Genomic DNA, 17,045 nt, shown 5'->3' with positions numbered 1-17,045 from the left:
ATGTATGGAACCAAAAGAAATGGGGGAAGTCTTAAATGGGTTTTTTTGTGTCTGTATTTACTAAAGAAACTGGCATGGAGTCAATGGAAATAAGGCAAACAAGTAGTGAGGTCATGGAACCTATACAGATTGAAGAGGAGGAGGTGCTTGCTATCTTGAGGCAAATCAGAGTAGATAAATCCCCAGGACCTGACAGGGTATTCCCTCGGACCTTGAAGGAGACTAGTGTTGAAATTGCAGGGGGCCCTAGCAGATATATTTAAAATGTCGGTATCTATGGGTGAGGTGCCGAAGGATTGGAGGATAGCTCATGTTGTTCCATTGTTTAAAAAAGGCTCTAAAAGTAATCCAGGAAATTATAGGCTGGTAAGTTTGACGTTGGTAGTAGGTAAATTATTGGAAGGAGTACTAAGAGATAGGATCTAAAAGTATTTGGATAGGCAGGGACTTATTAGGGAGAGTCAACATGGGTTTGTGTGTGGTAGGTCATATTTAACAAATCTATTAGTTTTTCGAGGAGGTTACAAGGAAAGTGGATGAAGGGAAGGCAGTGGATGTTGTCTACATGGACTTCAGTAAGGCCTTTGACAAGGTCCTGCATGGGAGGTTAGTTAGGAAGATTCAGTCGCTAGGTATACATGGTGAGGTAGTAAATTGGATTCGACATTGGCTCAGTGGGAGAAGTCAGAGAGTGGTAGTGGAGGATTGCTTCTCTGAGTGGAGGCCTGTGACTAGTGGTGTGCCACAGGGATCAGTGCTGGGTCCATTGTTATTTGTCATCTATATCAATGATCTGGATGATAATGTGGTAAATTGGATCAGCAAATTTGCTGATGATACAAAGATTGGAGGTGCAGTGGACAGTGAGGAAGATTTTCAAAGCTTGCAGAGGGATTTGGACCAGCTGGAAAAATGGGCTGAAAAATGGCAGATGGAGTTTAATACAGACAAGTGTGAGGTATTGCACTTTGGAAGGAAAAACCAAGGTAGAACATACAAGGTAAATGGTAGGGCACTGAGGAGTGCAGTAGAACAGAGGGATCTGGGAATACAGATACAAAATTCCCTAAAAGTGGTATCACAGGTAGATAGGGTTGTAAAGAGAGCTTTTGGTACATTGGCCTTTATAAATCAAAGTATTGCATATAAGAGTTGGAATGTTATGGTGAGGTTGTATAAGGCATTGGTGAGGCCAAATGTGGAGTATTGTGTGCGGTTTTGGTCACCGAATTACAGGAAGGATATTAATAAGGTTGAAAGAGTGCAGAGAAGGTTTACAATGATGTTGCCGGGACTTGAGAAACTGAGTTACAGAGAAAGGTTGAATAGGTTAGGACTTTATTCCCTGGAATGTAGAAGAATGAGGGGAGATTTGATAGAGGTATATAAAATGATGATGGGTATAGATAGAGAGAATGCAAGCAGGCTTTTTCCACTGAGGCCAGGGCAGGAAAAAACCAGAGGACATGGGTTAAGGGTGAAGGGGGAAAAGTTTAAAGGGAACATTGGGGGGGGGGGCTTCTTCACACAGAGAGTGGTGGGAGTGTGAGATGAGCTGCCAGATGAAGTGGTAAATGCGGGCTCACTTTTAACATTTAAGAAAAACTTGGATAGGTACGTAGATGAGAGGTGTTTGGAGGGATATGGTCCAGGTGCAGGTCAGTGGGACTAGGTAGAAAAATGGTTCGGCACAGCCAAGAAGGGCCAAAAGGCCTGTTTCTGTGCTGTAATGTTTTATGGTTCTAGGTAGAAAGCTGAGAAACAGGATCTCCAGAGTAGTAATCTGTGGATTGGTGACTGTGCCACATGCTAGTGAGGGTAAAAATAGGATGATTTGGCAGGTGAATGTGTGGTTGAGGAACTGGTGCAGGGTATAGGGGTTCAGATTTATGGATCACTGGGATCTCTTCTGGGGAAGGTACGACCTGCACAAAAGGGACGGGCTACACCTGAACCTGACTGGATCTGATATTCTTGCGGGCAGGTTGGCTGGAGTTGTTTGAGAGGATTTAAACTAATTTAACAGGGGGATGGGAACTGGAGTGATAGTGCTGAAGATAAGGGAGCTGGTCTATAAAGAGAGGCAATGTGTAGTGAGGAGAGGCTATCGATAGGGCAAAATTGCAGTTGACAGGATGAGTTGCAACGTAAAAGGTGGACAAAATCAAAAAGGGTGAATACAAGACTGAAGGTGTATTTGAATGTGCATAGTAAATAGAATAAGGACGATAAACTTGAAGCACTGTTACAGATTGGCAGGTATGATGTACGCATCACTGAATCATAGCTGGGAGCTTAATGTATTGAAAGGACTGGCAGGAAGGCAGAAGGGGCAGAGTTGCTCTGTTGGTTTAAAAAAAAATGAAATCAAATCATTAGAAAGAGGTGTCATAGGGTCAGAAGGCATTGAATCATTGTGGATAGAGCTAAGGAACTGCAAGGGTAAAAATACCCTGATGGGTGCTGTATACAGGACCCCCCCCCCCCCAATGGTAGTAAGGATGGTGTCTACAAATTATAACAGATGACAGAAAATGCATGCCAAAGAGACAATGTTACAATAGTTAAGGGGGATTTCAATATGCAGATAGCTTGGGGAAAATCAGGTTGGTTCTAGATTCCAGGAGAGGGAATTTCTAGAGTGCCAGTGAGATGTTCTTTGGAGCAGCTCGTGGCTGAGTCCACAAGGGGATCAACTATTCTGGATTGGGTGTTGTGCAATGAACCAGAATTGATTAGGGAGCTTAAGACAAATGAACCCTTGTGGGGTAAGTAATCATAATATGATCAAAGTCACCCTGAAATTTGAGAAGGAGAAGCTAAAGTCAGATGTATCAGTATTACAGTGGAGTAAAGGGAATTACAGAGGCATGAGAGGGGAGTTGGCCAGACTTGATTGGAAAAGATCACTGTCAGGGATGACAGCAGAGCAACAATGGCTGGGGTTTCTAGAAGCAATTCAGAAGGCACAGGATAGATAGATCCCAAAGAGAAAATAGTATTCCAAAGGCATGATGACAGAACCATGGCTAACAAGAATCAGAATCAGGTTTATTATCACCAGCATGTGACATGAAATTTGTTAACTTGGCAGCAGCAGTTCAATGCAGTACATAATCTAGCAGAGAAAAATGAATAAATATAATAATAATAATCAATAAACAAGTAAATTAATTACTTGAATAGATTTAAAAACATGCAAAAACAGTAATACTGTATATTTAAAAAAAAGTGAGGTAGTTTCCAATGATTCAATGTCCATTTAACAATCGGATGGCAGAGGGGAAGAAGCTGTTCTTGAATTGTTGAGAGTGTGCTTTCAGGCTTCCGTACCTCCTACCTAATGGTAACAGTGAGAGAAGGGCATGCCCTGGGTGCTGGCGGTCCTGAATGATGGACGCTGCCTTTCTGAGACACTGCTCCCTGAAGATGTCCTGAGTACTTTGTAGGCTAGTACCCAAGATGGAGCTGACTACATTCACAACCTTCTGCAGCTTCTTTTGGTCCTGTGCAGTAGCCCCTCCAGAGAAGTCAAAGCCAACATAAAAAACAAAGAGAAGGCAAAAAAAATAGCAAAAATTAGTGGGAAGTTAGAGGATTGGGAGGCTTTTACAAACCAACAGAAGGCAACTAAAAAAATTCATTAAGACGGTAAAGATGGCGTCCGAAAGTAAGCTAACCAATAATATTAAAGAGGGAACCAAAAGTTTCTTCAGATACTTTGAATGTAAAAGAGAGGCGAGAGTGGATATTGGACTGCTGCAAAATAATGCTGGAGGGGTAGTAATGGGGGACAAGGAAATGGCAGATAAACTGAATAAGTATTTTGTATCAGTCTTTGCTGTGGAAGTCTAGCAGCATGGTGGAAGTTCCAGGTTTCTGGGGTCATGAAGTGTGTGAAGTTATCATAACTAGAGAGAAGGTTGTTGGGAAACTGAAAGGTCTGAAGGTAGATGAGTCACTGGGACCAGATGATGTACACCCCAGGGTTCTGCAAAATGTGGCTGAAAAGATTGTGGAGGCATTAGTAATGATCTTTCAAATATCAATAAATTCTGGCATGGTTCTGAAAGACTGGAAAATTGCAAATGTCACTCCATTCTTCAAGAAGGGAGAGAGGCAGAAGAAAGGAAATTATAGGCCAGTTAGTCTGACCTCAGTGGTTGGGAAGATGTTGGAGTCGATTATTAAGGATGAGGTCTCAGGGTACTTGGAGCCACATGATAAAATAGGCCAGAGTCAGCATGATTTCCTCAAGGGAAAATCTTGCCTGACTAATTTGGTGGAATTTTTTGAAGAAATAACAAGCAGGATAGACAAAGAATTGGTGAATGTTGTGTACTTGGATTTTCAGAAGGCCTTTGACAAGATGCCACACATGAGGCTGCTTAACAAGCTACGAGCCCATGGTATTGCAGGAAAGATTCTAGCATGAATAAAGTAATGGCTGATTGGTAGGAGGCAAAGAGTGCGAATAAAGGGAGCCTTTTCTGGTTGGCTGCCGGTGACTAGTGGTGTTCCACGGGGGTCTGTGTTGGGACTGATTCTTTTTACATTACATGTCAATGATTTGGATGATGGAATTGATGGTCTTGTTGCAAAGTCTGCAGGTGATATGGAGCTAGGTGGTAGTTTTGAGAAAGTAGGCTACAGAAGGACTTGGATAGATTAGGAGAATGGGCAAAGAATTGGCAGATGGAATAAAGTGTTAGAAAGTGTATGATTATGAACTTTGGTAGAAGAAATGAAAGGTTGACTTTTCTAAATGGTGAAAAAATACAAAAAACAGAGATGCAAAGGGACTTGGGAGTCCTTGTGCAGGATTCCCTAAAGGTTAATTTGCAGGTTGAGTCTATGGTGAGGATGGTAAATGCAATCTTCAGATTCATTTCAAGGGTACTGAAATGTAAAATCAAAGGTGCAATGTTGAGACTTTATAAAGCACTGGTGAGGCCTTATTTAGAGTATTGTGAGCAGTTTGGGGCCCCTTATCTTAGAAAGAGTGAACTGAAACCGGAGGGGGTTCAAAGGAGGTTCACAAGAATGATTCCAGGATTGAATGGTTTGTCAGATGAAGAGTGTTTGATGGCTCTGGGCCTGTATTCACTGGAATTCTGAACAGTGAAGGGTGACCTGATTGAAACCTATCTGATGTTGAAAGGCCTTGATAGAGTAGATGTGAAGAGGATGTTTCCTTTGGTAGGAGAATCTAAGAGCAGAGGACATGCCTCAGAATAGAGGGGCATCCTTTTAGAATGGAAATGAGTGGGAATTTCTTTAGCCAAAGAGTGGTGAATCTGGAATTCTTTGCCACAGGCAGCTATGGAAGCCAAGTCTTTATGTATATTTAAGGCAGAAGTTGATAGATTCTTGATTGGTCAGGGCATGAAGCGATACAAGGAGAAGGCAGGAGATTGGGGCTGAGAGGAAAATAGATCAGCTATGACGAAATGGTGGAGCAGGCTCATTGAGCCAAATAGCCGAATTCTGTTCCTATGTCTTATGGTCTTAAAATGCCTCCATTGCCAAAGATGTAGCAGAAGAATTTTGTAGACATAAATCAGAGCCTGAGCCATCCTTCTTCACTTTCCTCTCCCTTTACCATACCTATTAATTTCTCCTTTCCCTGATATTTCTGTTTTTATTTCAACCGGAGTGACCCCATGGCCACTCAATGCTTTGTGCTGGTGTGGTCCTTACGCCCATGCTGCAGCAGCAGCCGTGCCTCTCTGTTTGCATTAATAACCTGAGGTCAAGAGCCATTCTCCTCAAACCTGACTCTAGAGGCTTATGTAAAGTTCTTGGCCCTTCATCCATTGGTGCAGCCTCTAACTTTTGGAAGGTGCTTTTTTGTTTGCTGATTTTTGGCTGGTTACCCTGGGTCCATGTAAGGGGATCACCCCCCCCACCCCCACCCCCACCCCCACCCCCACCTGATGCAGCAGATCATATTATCAGATACACAACCTTCATTGCCTGTGAGCTCTTCCTTCTCCACCTGCTCCTTCTGGGGGAAGTGAGATAGATTGGGGAGCATCTGTACTTCATACAGCTGATTATAGGGGGAGGACAAGAGGGATAACTCATTGTCCATTTTCAAGAAACAGCCTCAAACTATTCAAAAAATATATATGCTGTTGTATTCACTTGTAACGTAAATGATTTTTCTCTTTGATCTGAATTAATCTTTTCATGCAGATTGAAGATCAGCTACAAGGATATTATGAAGAAAAAATTTGTGGATGAGGTATGGAAGTCTGGTTAATTGAAATGCTACAGACATTTTGCTGTTGCTGCATTTGGGAGTGTTAGATCTCCAAGTACTACAACAACAACAATTAAGAGAGCAAGTGAAAAGCAAGAACATCTGTCATTTTCTGTTTGGCTGTTTAGAAGTGCTCAAACTCTTCCTGTCGTGACTCCAACTTTTGCTAACTTTCAAAGGCTGTTGAGGAAATGTTATGGATTAGGAAGTTCAATCAGCTAAAAGTTGCTAGCTTGAAGCACTTGTCTAGCTGTGACTTGCAGAGTTGCCTATGGCATGGTGGGAAGAATTCCAAGTACCTACCTCTATGTTCCAGTGAAGGCAATGAAAAGTAATTCCATGGCATGATACAACCAAACAGATAATTCAGCCGATCAAAACCATTTCCACGTGAGCCACCTAATTGGATCCTTACAAACATGTGAATTCAATTTAGGAGGAGGTGATTCGGCCCCTTGAGTTTGTAACTTCATCTGCACATCGTTGCTCACTCTGGTAACCTAGTTCCCTTTGCTTATCCAAAAACCTGTCTCCTTCTGCCTTAACAATACAGAGGCTCCCCTGGCTATGAATGACCTGACTTATGAAAGTACAACTTCATATAAATTCTGCCATATATTTTAAAAGCATTTTCAAGATGGTGATAATAATGTTTCATGGTATTCATTGATTAATATTTCCATTAGTTTATGGGCAGTGTTGATGTGAATATTTGATGAAATGAAAAAAATTAGAGAATATGTATTTAGAACATAGAACAGTACAGGCCATTTGGCCCACAATGATGTATCACCTTTTAACCTACTCCAAAATCAATCTTAATCCTTCCCTCCCACATAGCCTCCATTTTTCTTTCGTCTTTTGTTCCTATCTAAGAGTCTCTGAAATGTCCCTAATATATCTGCCTCAACCACCACTCCTGGCAGTGCATTTCTGACACTTACCACTCTGTGTTTTTCGAAAAAAAAACACTACCTCTGATATCTCCCCCCTTTGCCTTTCTTCCAATCACCTTTAAAGTATGCATTGTATTAGCAGTTGCTGCACTGGGAAAAAGGTGCTGGGTGTACACTATCTATATTCCTTATCAACTTGTACACCTCTATCAAGTCACCTTTCATCTTCCTTCATTCTGAAGAGAAAAGCCCTAGCTTGCTCAACCTTTCCTCATAAGACAAATTCTCCAATCCAAGCAGCATCCCAGTGAATCTCCTCTACACTCTCCTTAAAGCTTCCACATCCTTCCTATAATGAGGCAACCAGAACTGAACACAATACTCCTAGTGTGGACTAATCAGTTTTATAGAGCTGCAACATTACTCGTGGCTCTTGAACTCAATCCCCCGACTAATGAAGGCCAACAAACCATACACCACTTTAACCGCCCTACCAACTTACACAACAACTTTGAAAGACATGGACTGCAAGATCCATCTGTTCCTCGACCCCGTTAAAAAAAGAATCCTGTTATTAACCTTGTACTCTGCCTTCAAGTTTGAACTTCCTAAATGCATAAATTCACATTTTTCTGTATTGCACACCATCTGCCACATCTTAACCTAGCTCTGAATTCTGTCAAAGTCCTTTTGAAACCGGTGATAACATTCTACACTAGTGGTCGCCAACCAGTCGATCACGATCGACCGGTCGATCTTTGAGACTTTCCCAGTAGATCCCGAAATAAAATGAAAAACAAATACAGAAATACATTATACCTGATAAACCTTTTGATACAAATATGTCGTAACTTCTACTTTGAAAAAGGACCACTTGACAACTTCATGCCCAAAAAGAACAACTTTATCTGGGACGGTAAAACGATATTCGCATACAGAAGTTTTCACTAATGCGCACCAGGCAGAAAAGACCAGAAGGAAAACCCCGCAACCCCGGAAACAATCTCTCTTGACAAACAGTTTTCATAGCAGGAGTATTCCTATATTACCATAATCCTAATTGGTATTAATTTATCTTTATAATGCTCACATTACAACATTTCTCCCCCTTTAAATTCCAACATTCCCCAAATGTACAAGAAATGGGAAACAAAAACAGTGGTGTCATCAGCTTGTGTATCCCTGAAACTAATACTAGTGTCTCAGTAAGTTTACCAATACCAGGAAAGTTGAGGAGCTGAAATCGGGGTTGAAGGCCCAGCAAACATGCTGCTCAGAGGACGTGGATCGACAAGTGTTAAAGGACTTGTCACTCTGTGAATATTTTTCACCACAGTTTGATGAATCCCTGGATGTAATGCAAACAGCTCAGCTTGTTGTATTTGTCAGAATGGCTTTCCAGGATTTTACAAAAAAGGACTTCCTCACTCTTTTGCAATTAAAGGAGAGAACGAGAGGCGAGGATATTTACAATGAGTTAAAAAAAAAGTCCGTGAAAATGACATCCCCATTCATAAACTGGTGGCAATTACTACTGATGGAGCCCCGGCAATGTGCGATGTGCGCATTGGTTTTTATAGCACTGTGCCGTAATGACCCTGATTTTCCCGACTTCCTGGATTATCACTGTGTGATTCATCAGCAGGCCTTGGCTGGGAAGGTTGTGGACTTTACTCATGTAATGACACTGGTGGTCAAACTGATAAACTTGATTTGAGCAAAAGTGCTTCAGCACCGCTTATTCAAGACGTTATTGGATTAGCTAAATGCTGCTACGTCCTGTTTGATATGCTAGTTACAGTGTTTTCTTGGTAAAATTAATTTGAAAGTTTGACAAAAGCATTTTATGTAATTAAAATACAATTAGCCCAAATAAAGGGCCTCAAGTTGCAAGTACAATCTGAGCTGTTTTTTCTCTAAATGATTTAGTAGATCGATCTTGCCTTTCACTAAGGCCAAGGTAGGGGATCTTGGGCTTAAAAAGGTTTGTTCTACACTATCTGCAACACCATCAACTCTAGTGTCATCAGCAAACTTACTAACCCACCCTTCTACTTCCTCATCTAAGCAATTTGTAAAAGACACAAAGAGCAGGGGTCCCAGAACAGATTCCTGTGGAATACCACCAATCACAGACCTCCAGGCAGAATATGCTCCGTTTACGACCGCCCTCTGCCTTTTGTGAGCAAGCCATTTCCAAATCCATGCAGACACATTTCCTTGCATCCCATGTCTCCTAAGTGAGGCTACCTTATCAAATGCCTTAAAAATTTATACACACCACATCTACTGCTCTACCTTCATCAGTTTGTTTTGTCACTTCCTTGAAAAACACCTGCCCTTCAGAAAACCATGCTTGACTATCTGTAATCAGACTATGCTTCTCTAAATGCTCAAAAATCCTATCTCTACAAATTCTCTCCAGTAGTTTACTGAAATGCCTTTTGTGTTTTGTATTCTGGGTTTTTGATCTGTGCACAATCTGTGCGGATTGGTAGTAATACTGTATCTCCTCCAAGCTGACGATCAACACTGGTGCACCTCAGGGATGTGTGCGTAGCCCATTGCTCCATTCCTGTGTGACTAGGCATGGCTCAAATGCCATCTATAAATTTGCCCATGATACAACTATTGTTGGCAGAATCTCAGATGAAAATGAGAGAGTGTACAGGAGCGAGATGTACCACTAGTGGAGTGGTGCCGCAGCAACAACCTGGCACTCAACATCAGTAAGACGAAAGAGCTGACTGTGGACTTCAGGAAGGGTAGGATGAAGGAATACGAACCAATCCTCATTGAGGGTTCAGAAGTGGAGAGTGCGAGCAATTTCAAGTTCCTGGGTGTTCTCCTGAAATCCACAATCAGTTCATTGGTCTTACTGACCTTGAGTGCAAGGTTGTTGTTGCGACACCACTCTTAACAGCCAATCTGTCTCACTCCTATACATCTTCTCATCACTATCTGAGATTCTACCAATAACAGTTGTGTCATCGGCAAATTTATAGATGGTGTTTGTTTGAGTCGTGCTTAGCCACGTAGTCATGAGTGTAGAGAGAGTAGAGCAGTGGACTAAGTACATATTCTTGAGTGTACCTGTGTTGATTGTTGGCAAGAAGGAGCTATTTGATTGTGGTCTTCTGATGAGGAAATCAAGGATCCAGTTGCACAGAGATATACAGAGGCCCAGGTTCTGAATCTTGTTGATTAGTACTAAGGGGATGATCTTGTTGAATGCTGAACTGTAATCAATAAACAGCAGCTTGATATAGGTATTGCTGTTGTCCAGATGATCCAAGGCCGAGTGAAGAGCCAGTGAGATTGCATCCATTGTAGACCTATTTGTGGCAGTAGGCAAATTGCAGTGGGTCCAGGTCTTTGCTTAGGCAGGAAATAATTCTAGGCATGACCAACTTCTCAACACAATTCATCACAGTACATGTGAGTGCTATGGGATAATAGTCATTGAGGCAGCTCACCATGCTCCTCTTGGGCACTAGTATGATTGATACCTTTCTGAAGCAGGTGGAACCTCCAACTACAGCAGGGAGAGACTGATGATATACTTGAACACTCCAGCCAGATGATTGGCACAGGTTTTCAAAGGCAAGTTTGTGCCTTTGTAACTTCCTTATGTCCTCTTCACAATCTACTTTCCTACCTATCTTTGTAAAACCAGCAAATTTAGCAACTATCTTTGATGCCTTTTCTGTTTCCTGTTGATATCCAGCTGCAACATTTTTGACTGCTGATTGAAATTGTTTTGAGATCACTATGATTTTGTGGTTATTGTATTTTGGTATCTTAAAGCAAGTTCTGCACATAAGAAAGTAGCTCATTAGAGGAACCAAATGCAGAAGATGAGGTCAGAGGGAGTTCATCTAATCCAACCTAGCCTATTACGTGCTCCTGTTTGCTTGTTATTTTAACTTCCTTTCCCATTTCCACACTGCCCTTCTCATCCTCTCTCTTTATACCAGCTCTCCCCCTCTCCACTCTCGGTCCTGATGCAGGATTTTGACTCAAAGTCAACAGTTCTCTCCCCCCCCCCCCCCCCCCCACCACAATGTTGCCTGACCTGCTGAGATCCTTCAGCAGTTTGTATTTTGCTCCAGATTCCAGCATCTAGTTTCTTACGTCTCAAAAGTGTGTCTTGTTCAAAGCATTCAGTCAGCAACCTTTCTACACCCAAAGATCATTGTGTGCATGCCATTATTTATAAATAGATTATACATATATTCTAGTTATTAAAGTTGGAGAATGAAATGATTATCATAACATTTATGTGATGTAACATTATGTTCGACTCCTTTTTCTGCAGTGGTTCATTCTGAATGATGTCAAGTCAGGAAAACTTCATCTCAAGTTGGAATGGTTGCCACCAAGTATGGATTCAATCATCTTAGACCAGGTATCAGTCCCCTATTTACTATGCAGCATTTCACAAGATTTTGTCTCTATACCCAAGAGACTGCACATCTGGTATAATGCCCTTTGAGCATCATGTATTGGGCGTGTGGTGGTGGGTAGCGATGTGATGCAAGTGTTTGTGTTGAGTTCTAAATTAACTTGGATGAAATTTAGCTGTCGTGGACTGAGTCTGGTTTATAAAATTTGATGCTAGAGGGAAAGATAAATGATTTTTATTTTTGAAGTGAGCGGAAGTACTTTCTGGCTTGAAACCAAATGCATACATCATGGTTATTGTGCTTAGCTGGAAAACCTGAGTCTGACGATGTCAGTGGACTCCAGTTCACAGCATAGCCAGTAATCTCAGTCATCTCCATGTGGATTAGAAATTGGAAAAGAATAATTTTAGAAAATACTGCAGAATGAAGTGGGATTGTTAAGTTTCTGGATATTTTTGTGCAAATATTTTGTTTCAGGTCAAATGATATTGTGACCAGCTAGACTGAAACTAGATTGTGCATATTTGGATTTTAATTTTTAAATGAGAAGTTGGAATAGGCAGCTTTCTTATTTCCCTCCTTTTAATCAAAGAGCTTATATTTTCCAATAATGGTGTTCCCCATAATTCATCTGTTTGCAGGTGCTTCAGGCCAACAAAACCATTTTCACACATAATGACGTGGAACCATCTGCTGCCATCCTGTCCGTCTACTTAGACAGAGCCCATGAACTTCCTGTAAGCCTTGGTTTTCATGATTGTCAATAAAATGTCAATTTCTGTCCCATGTTATAGTTGCTGAAGCTAATCCTTGCCATCATATGGATAAGGCTTTATCAAAGTGTCTTACTGTACTATATTCAATACTTAACCATTCTATACTTGATTAAACAATCACTGAGTTGAAGTTGCTATCTCTTGTTCTCTTACTGTGATTCTCATTGTCGATCTTTCATTTTCATAGATGAAGAAAGGAAAGAAACCCCCCAGTCCAATGGCTCAGCTCACTGTCGACCACACCACATATAAAAGTCAGGTAAAGGAATTTGAATTTGAAGCTTCCAAAATACATAGGACTCAAGAAAATCATTCTTCAAAAGTTAGTAGCTTGGTCAGTAAGGATTTGAAATGGCTGTTGAGGGAATAACACATTGAGAGTGATAGCTGAGGTACATTAATGGTGCTGAATAAGAGAGCTCATTCTGTATCTTGTGTGCTGTACTGAGTCACAGAGATCAATCCTGTATCTAATTCATTCTATACTCTTCCTGTGGGTATTTGATAGGATAGAGTTGAGGCAGCATTGATCTGTTTTCCACTTATGTTACCCTTGTCAAAAATGTTCAATGGGATAGTGTAGAGGGAGTTTTATCCCTAACCTAAGATCTAGTTGACCTGAGAATGTTTGATTACATGTTTTGTTCTTTTCCTAGTAATAAGAATTCCACCTTCATGATCTGAAAATTCAACCTCCCTTTTTCAAATAGATTACAGAAGGAACTATAATCTTATAATCAAGAAAATAGATTATAGGAAAGATACTAACGTGGACAGAAGATTAGCTGACAGGTAGAATCAATGCGTGCGAATAAAGGGGAGCTTGTCTGGTTGGGCCCACTACTTTTCACATTGTATGTTAATGATTTGAATGACAGAATTGATGGCTTTGTGGATGATACAAAGGTAGGTGGAGGGTCAGGGAGTGTTGGGGAAACGGAGTCAGCAATATGACTTGAACAGATTAGGAGAATGGGCTAAGAAGTGGCAGATAGATTACATTCTAGGGAAGTATATGGTTATGCACTTTAGTAGAAGGCTTAGACTATTTTCTAAGTGTGGAGAAAATTCAGAAATTGGAGATGTAAAGAAGCTTGGAAGTCCTAGTGCAGAATTCCCTATAAGTTAACTTGCAGGTTCAATCATTAGTAAGGAAGGCAAATACAATGTTAATATTCATTTCAGGACTAGAATATAGAAATAAGGATGCAATGCTGAGCTTTATAAGGCATATTTGGAGTATTGAGAGCAATTTTTGGCCCCATATCTAGGAAAGGATATGGTGGCATTTATGAGGGTCTAGAGGTTGTTTACGAGAATGATCATGGGAACAAAAGGGTTAACCTTTCAGGAATGTTTGACTTTAGGCCTGTTCTTACTGGAGCTTGAAGGAGGATCTCATTGAATCCTACAAAATATTGAAAGGCCCAGATAGAATGAACATGAAGAGGCTGTTTCCAATAGTGGGAGAGTCTCAGAATGAAAGGATATCCTTTTAGAACAGAGATGAGGAATTTCTTTATCCAGAGGGTGGTGAATCTGTGGAATTATTTTTATTTATTAAGATGCAGTGCGGATTAGGCTCTTCCAGCCCTTAGAGCCATGCTGCCCAGCAAACCCTGATTTAACCCTCGCCTGATCACAGGACAATTTACAGTGACCAATGTACAGATGATGTCAGTATTGAACTCCAACATGCCGAGCTGTAATAGCATTGTGCTAATGGCTAGGCTACCGCGGCACTCATTGCCACAGACAGCTGTGGAGGCCAAGTCGTTGGGTATATTGAAAGAGGATATTGATATGCTCCTGATTATTAAAGCCATCAAAAGTTGCAGGGAGAAAGCAGGAGAATGGGGTTGAGAAGGAAAATAAATCATGATTAGATAGCAGATTGAATACCAAATGGTCTAATTCTGCTCGTATGTCTTATGGAAGAAATTATTTAAAATTAAACAAACCAAACTATGTGATACATTGACTTAAAACACTTCAGCCTGGAGCTTTAAGATGAGAGCCTTGTTGCTGAAATCAGTACCTTATTAAGTTTACCTGCCTCTTTGTGAATTGATGTTACTCTCTGTCACAGGTTATTAATAGCACAGACTTGCCTATTTGGGAGGAGACATTTTCATTCCTTGTTAAGGATCCAAACGTGGATCATCTGGAGGTTCAGGTAAACAGTAAGAACACCAGAATATAAAATGTTTTTATTCAGATACTTTATCATGAAAAGACACCTCATCACATCTGTCTATCCACATGCTAATCTCAAAAAGATGCTGGAAATGTGAAATAAAAACAGAACATGCCAGCAGTACTTAATAGGTTAGGCAGAGTCCAAAAAAAGCAGGTTAATAAATAACCTTTCATCAGAACTGGGAAAGTGAGAAAGCAAGCCATTAGAGTTTTAACGGGGGTAAGGGGGAACAGCAAGAGGAATATCATTGCTGGGTTGGAGATCGAGACTGCTCATCTAATAGTCACTTGGTACTTTAATTTTCTATCCTACACCCACTCTGACCTTTCTGCATTTGGCCCTCTCCTACTGTATTCTAACAAAGCCCAAATGTAACCTTAAACAAGATCCAATCTTTCATCTGTGTCTTTATGCACACTGACTCGATATCAAATTCAACAATTTCAAATAATTAGCCTTTGCTCTTTGTATCAGAACTAGCCAGTTATGTTGTTATCCACATTAACTCTGTTCTTCTTTCTCCACTAATGCTGCCTGATCAGCTGTTTCCAGCATTGTTTTATTTCTGATTTCCATCAACTGTTATGTTATGCTCTTCATTGCTTTTCTCCTGACTGCCCTCATTTACCTCTCCATTTACTCCTCCAGATAGATAAGCCAAGGTCAAGATGCATTCACAATTCCTGTATCTCACATCCTTTTTATTCCCTCCTCTCTGCAACATAAAATGTTTTCTTGCTTTTCCAGTTATGAATAAAGGTTGAAAGATTAACTGTCTGTCTCATTCCACAGATGTTGCATAACCTGTTGAGCATTTCCATCATTTCAGCATGCCCATCTTGATACATCAGCCAGCTCTCAGCATGCCAACATATTCAGCTCAGCACACCTAATTTAAACGAGGCAGAAACACTACACAATTCAAAATAACCTGAATTCACCTCTGTTGATTCCAAATATGTGCCTTATTAATTTGTCTCAAAATTTTCCCCTAGGTTAAAGATGACAATCACACTCTGGGAACTCTTACCATTTCACTATCTGAACTGCTGGCTTGCAAGAATCTGACCTTAGACAAGTGGTTTCAGCTGGAAAATTCAGGACCCAATAGCCAAATTTTGTTGAAGGTTATCCTTGGGGTAAGAATGCAAAATGAGTGTGGGTTGTATATGTATGTCTATATCTATGACTGTGCACCTCCTGCAATATTGTGACTGGTGCCCTATATCAGAAGTTGGGTTCTCTGTCTATTGTAAGTGTGTTTTGATATTCTTTATGTTTTTATTATCCCACAGATCCTAGTTTCTGAGCATTCCAGGGAGCTTTTCTCAGTTCAGAACAGAGCTCAAGAACCAACTAGTCATGAGGTGGAGAATGTGTCATTCTCAGCTTCCGCTGGTGATGAGTGTGAACCGAAACCAGTTTCATCATTAGTAAATGATCCCAGCAGCCATTCAGTGGCCTCCTTTACTTCAGAGCATAATGCCAACATTCCTGAGAGCGAGTCAGCGTCATCCGAACAGGATCTCCGTCAGAGAACAAATCGGTAGAGAGGAACATTTTATTTTCATTCATTCTTCTTGTGCTTTCTGAAAATTACCTTTGAGTAACTTGGCAAATAGCAAGAGTTAAGTTATACCGTAATGTTTTGTTCCTTAAGGTTTACTGTTACTGTTAGTGGATGGAAACAGATAGACCCTATTCAAATAATGCAATACCCACAACTGCAACCAAGTTGTTACAAAAGCAATTGCAATCACCAGAAAACACACTGGACAATTATGTGTACATACGTAGCTATATAAACGCATAAGAAAGTTAAACTACAAGGAAATAACAATTATACAGTTTATCCTAAAATAGGTGAACAACAAAACATCTATAATTTACAAAAATATTTAGTGGCAAATGAATATTGATAGCTCTTAATAATTAAATTGCAATAAGCAGATGATTATAGTAAACAATGAATATTAGTGGCAATCATAAACAGAACATCTCAATACAGATTTCTAAATAGTTAATACATCCCATGTTAGAAGTATTAATGATAACCACCAGCAGGGCATCAATATTGCATACAACATTACTTTTAACTCTTCCTACACTTCGTATGCAGACAATATTCAGAAGTTAACATTAACTTTTCTCCTTGGAGCGACGGAAGATGACAGGTGACCTGATAGAGGTGTATAAGATGATGAGAGGCATTGATTGTGTGGATAGTCAGAGGCTTTTTCCCAGGGCTGAAATGGTTGCCACAAGAGGACACAGGTTTAAAGTGCTGGAGAATAGGTACAGAGGAGATGGCAGAGTTAAGTTTTTTTTCACTCAGAGAGTGGTGAGTGTGTGGAATGGGCTGCCAGCAATGGTAGTGGAGGCGGATACGATAGGGTCTTTTAAAAGGCTTTTAGATAGGTACGTGGAGCTTAGTAAAATAGAGGGTTATAGGTAAGTAGTAATTTCTAAGGTAAGGACGTGTTCGGCACAACTTTGTGGGCC

At 40.6% G+C, this 17,045-nt stretch overlaps 1 protein-coding gene across 2 annotated transcripts in view; it reads left to right on the top strand.

Annotated features, from left to right (window-relative positions):
* esyt1a (extended synaptotagmin-like protein 1a) overlaps positions 1 to 17,045 on the top strand; it is a 139,005-nt gene that overhangs the window by 114,093 nt on the left and 7,867 nt on the right. For both annotated transcript variants that reach the window (XM_073070877.1, XM_073070878.1), the window contains 7 exons: positions 6,199 to 6,247; positions 11,480 to 11,569; positions 12,209 to 12,304; positions 12,531 to 12,602; positions 14,433 to 14,519; positions 15,539 to 15,682; positions 15,839 to 16,089. In XM_073070877.1, the coding sequence (XP_072926978.1) occupies positions 6,199 to 6,247; positions 11,480 to 11,569; positions 12,209 to 12,304; positions 12,531 to 12,602; positions 14,433 to 14,519; positions 15,539 to 15,682; positions 15,839 to 16,089 (789 nt within the window). The remainder of the gene's footprint in view (positions 1 to 6,198; positions 6,248 to 11,479; positions 11,570 to 12,208; positions 12,305 to 12,530; positions 12,603 to 14,432; positions 14,520 to 15,538; positions 15,683 to 15,838; positions 16,090 to 17,045) is intronic.

Source organism: Hemitrygon akajei, chromosome 18, assembly GCF_048418815.1.
Source record: "Hemitrygon akajei chromosome 18, sHemAka1.3, whole genome shotgun sequence".
NCBI classification, from domain to species: domain Eukaryota; kingdom Metazoa; phylum Chordata; class Chondrichthyes; order Myliobatiformes; family Dasyatidae; genus Hemitrygon; species Hemitrygon akajei.
Note: the sequence above shows the minus strand (reverse complement) of the source record. Positions and strands in the feature narration are given on the sequence as shown.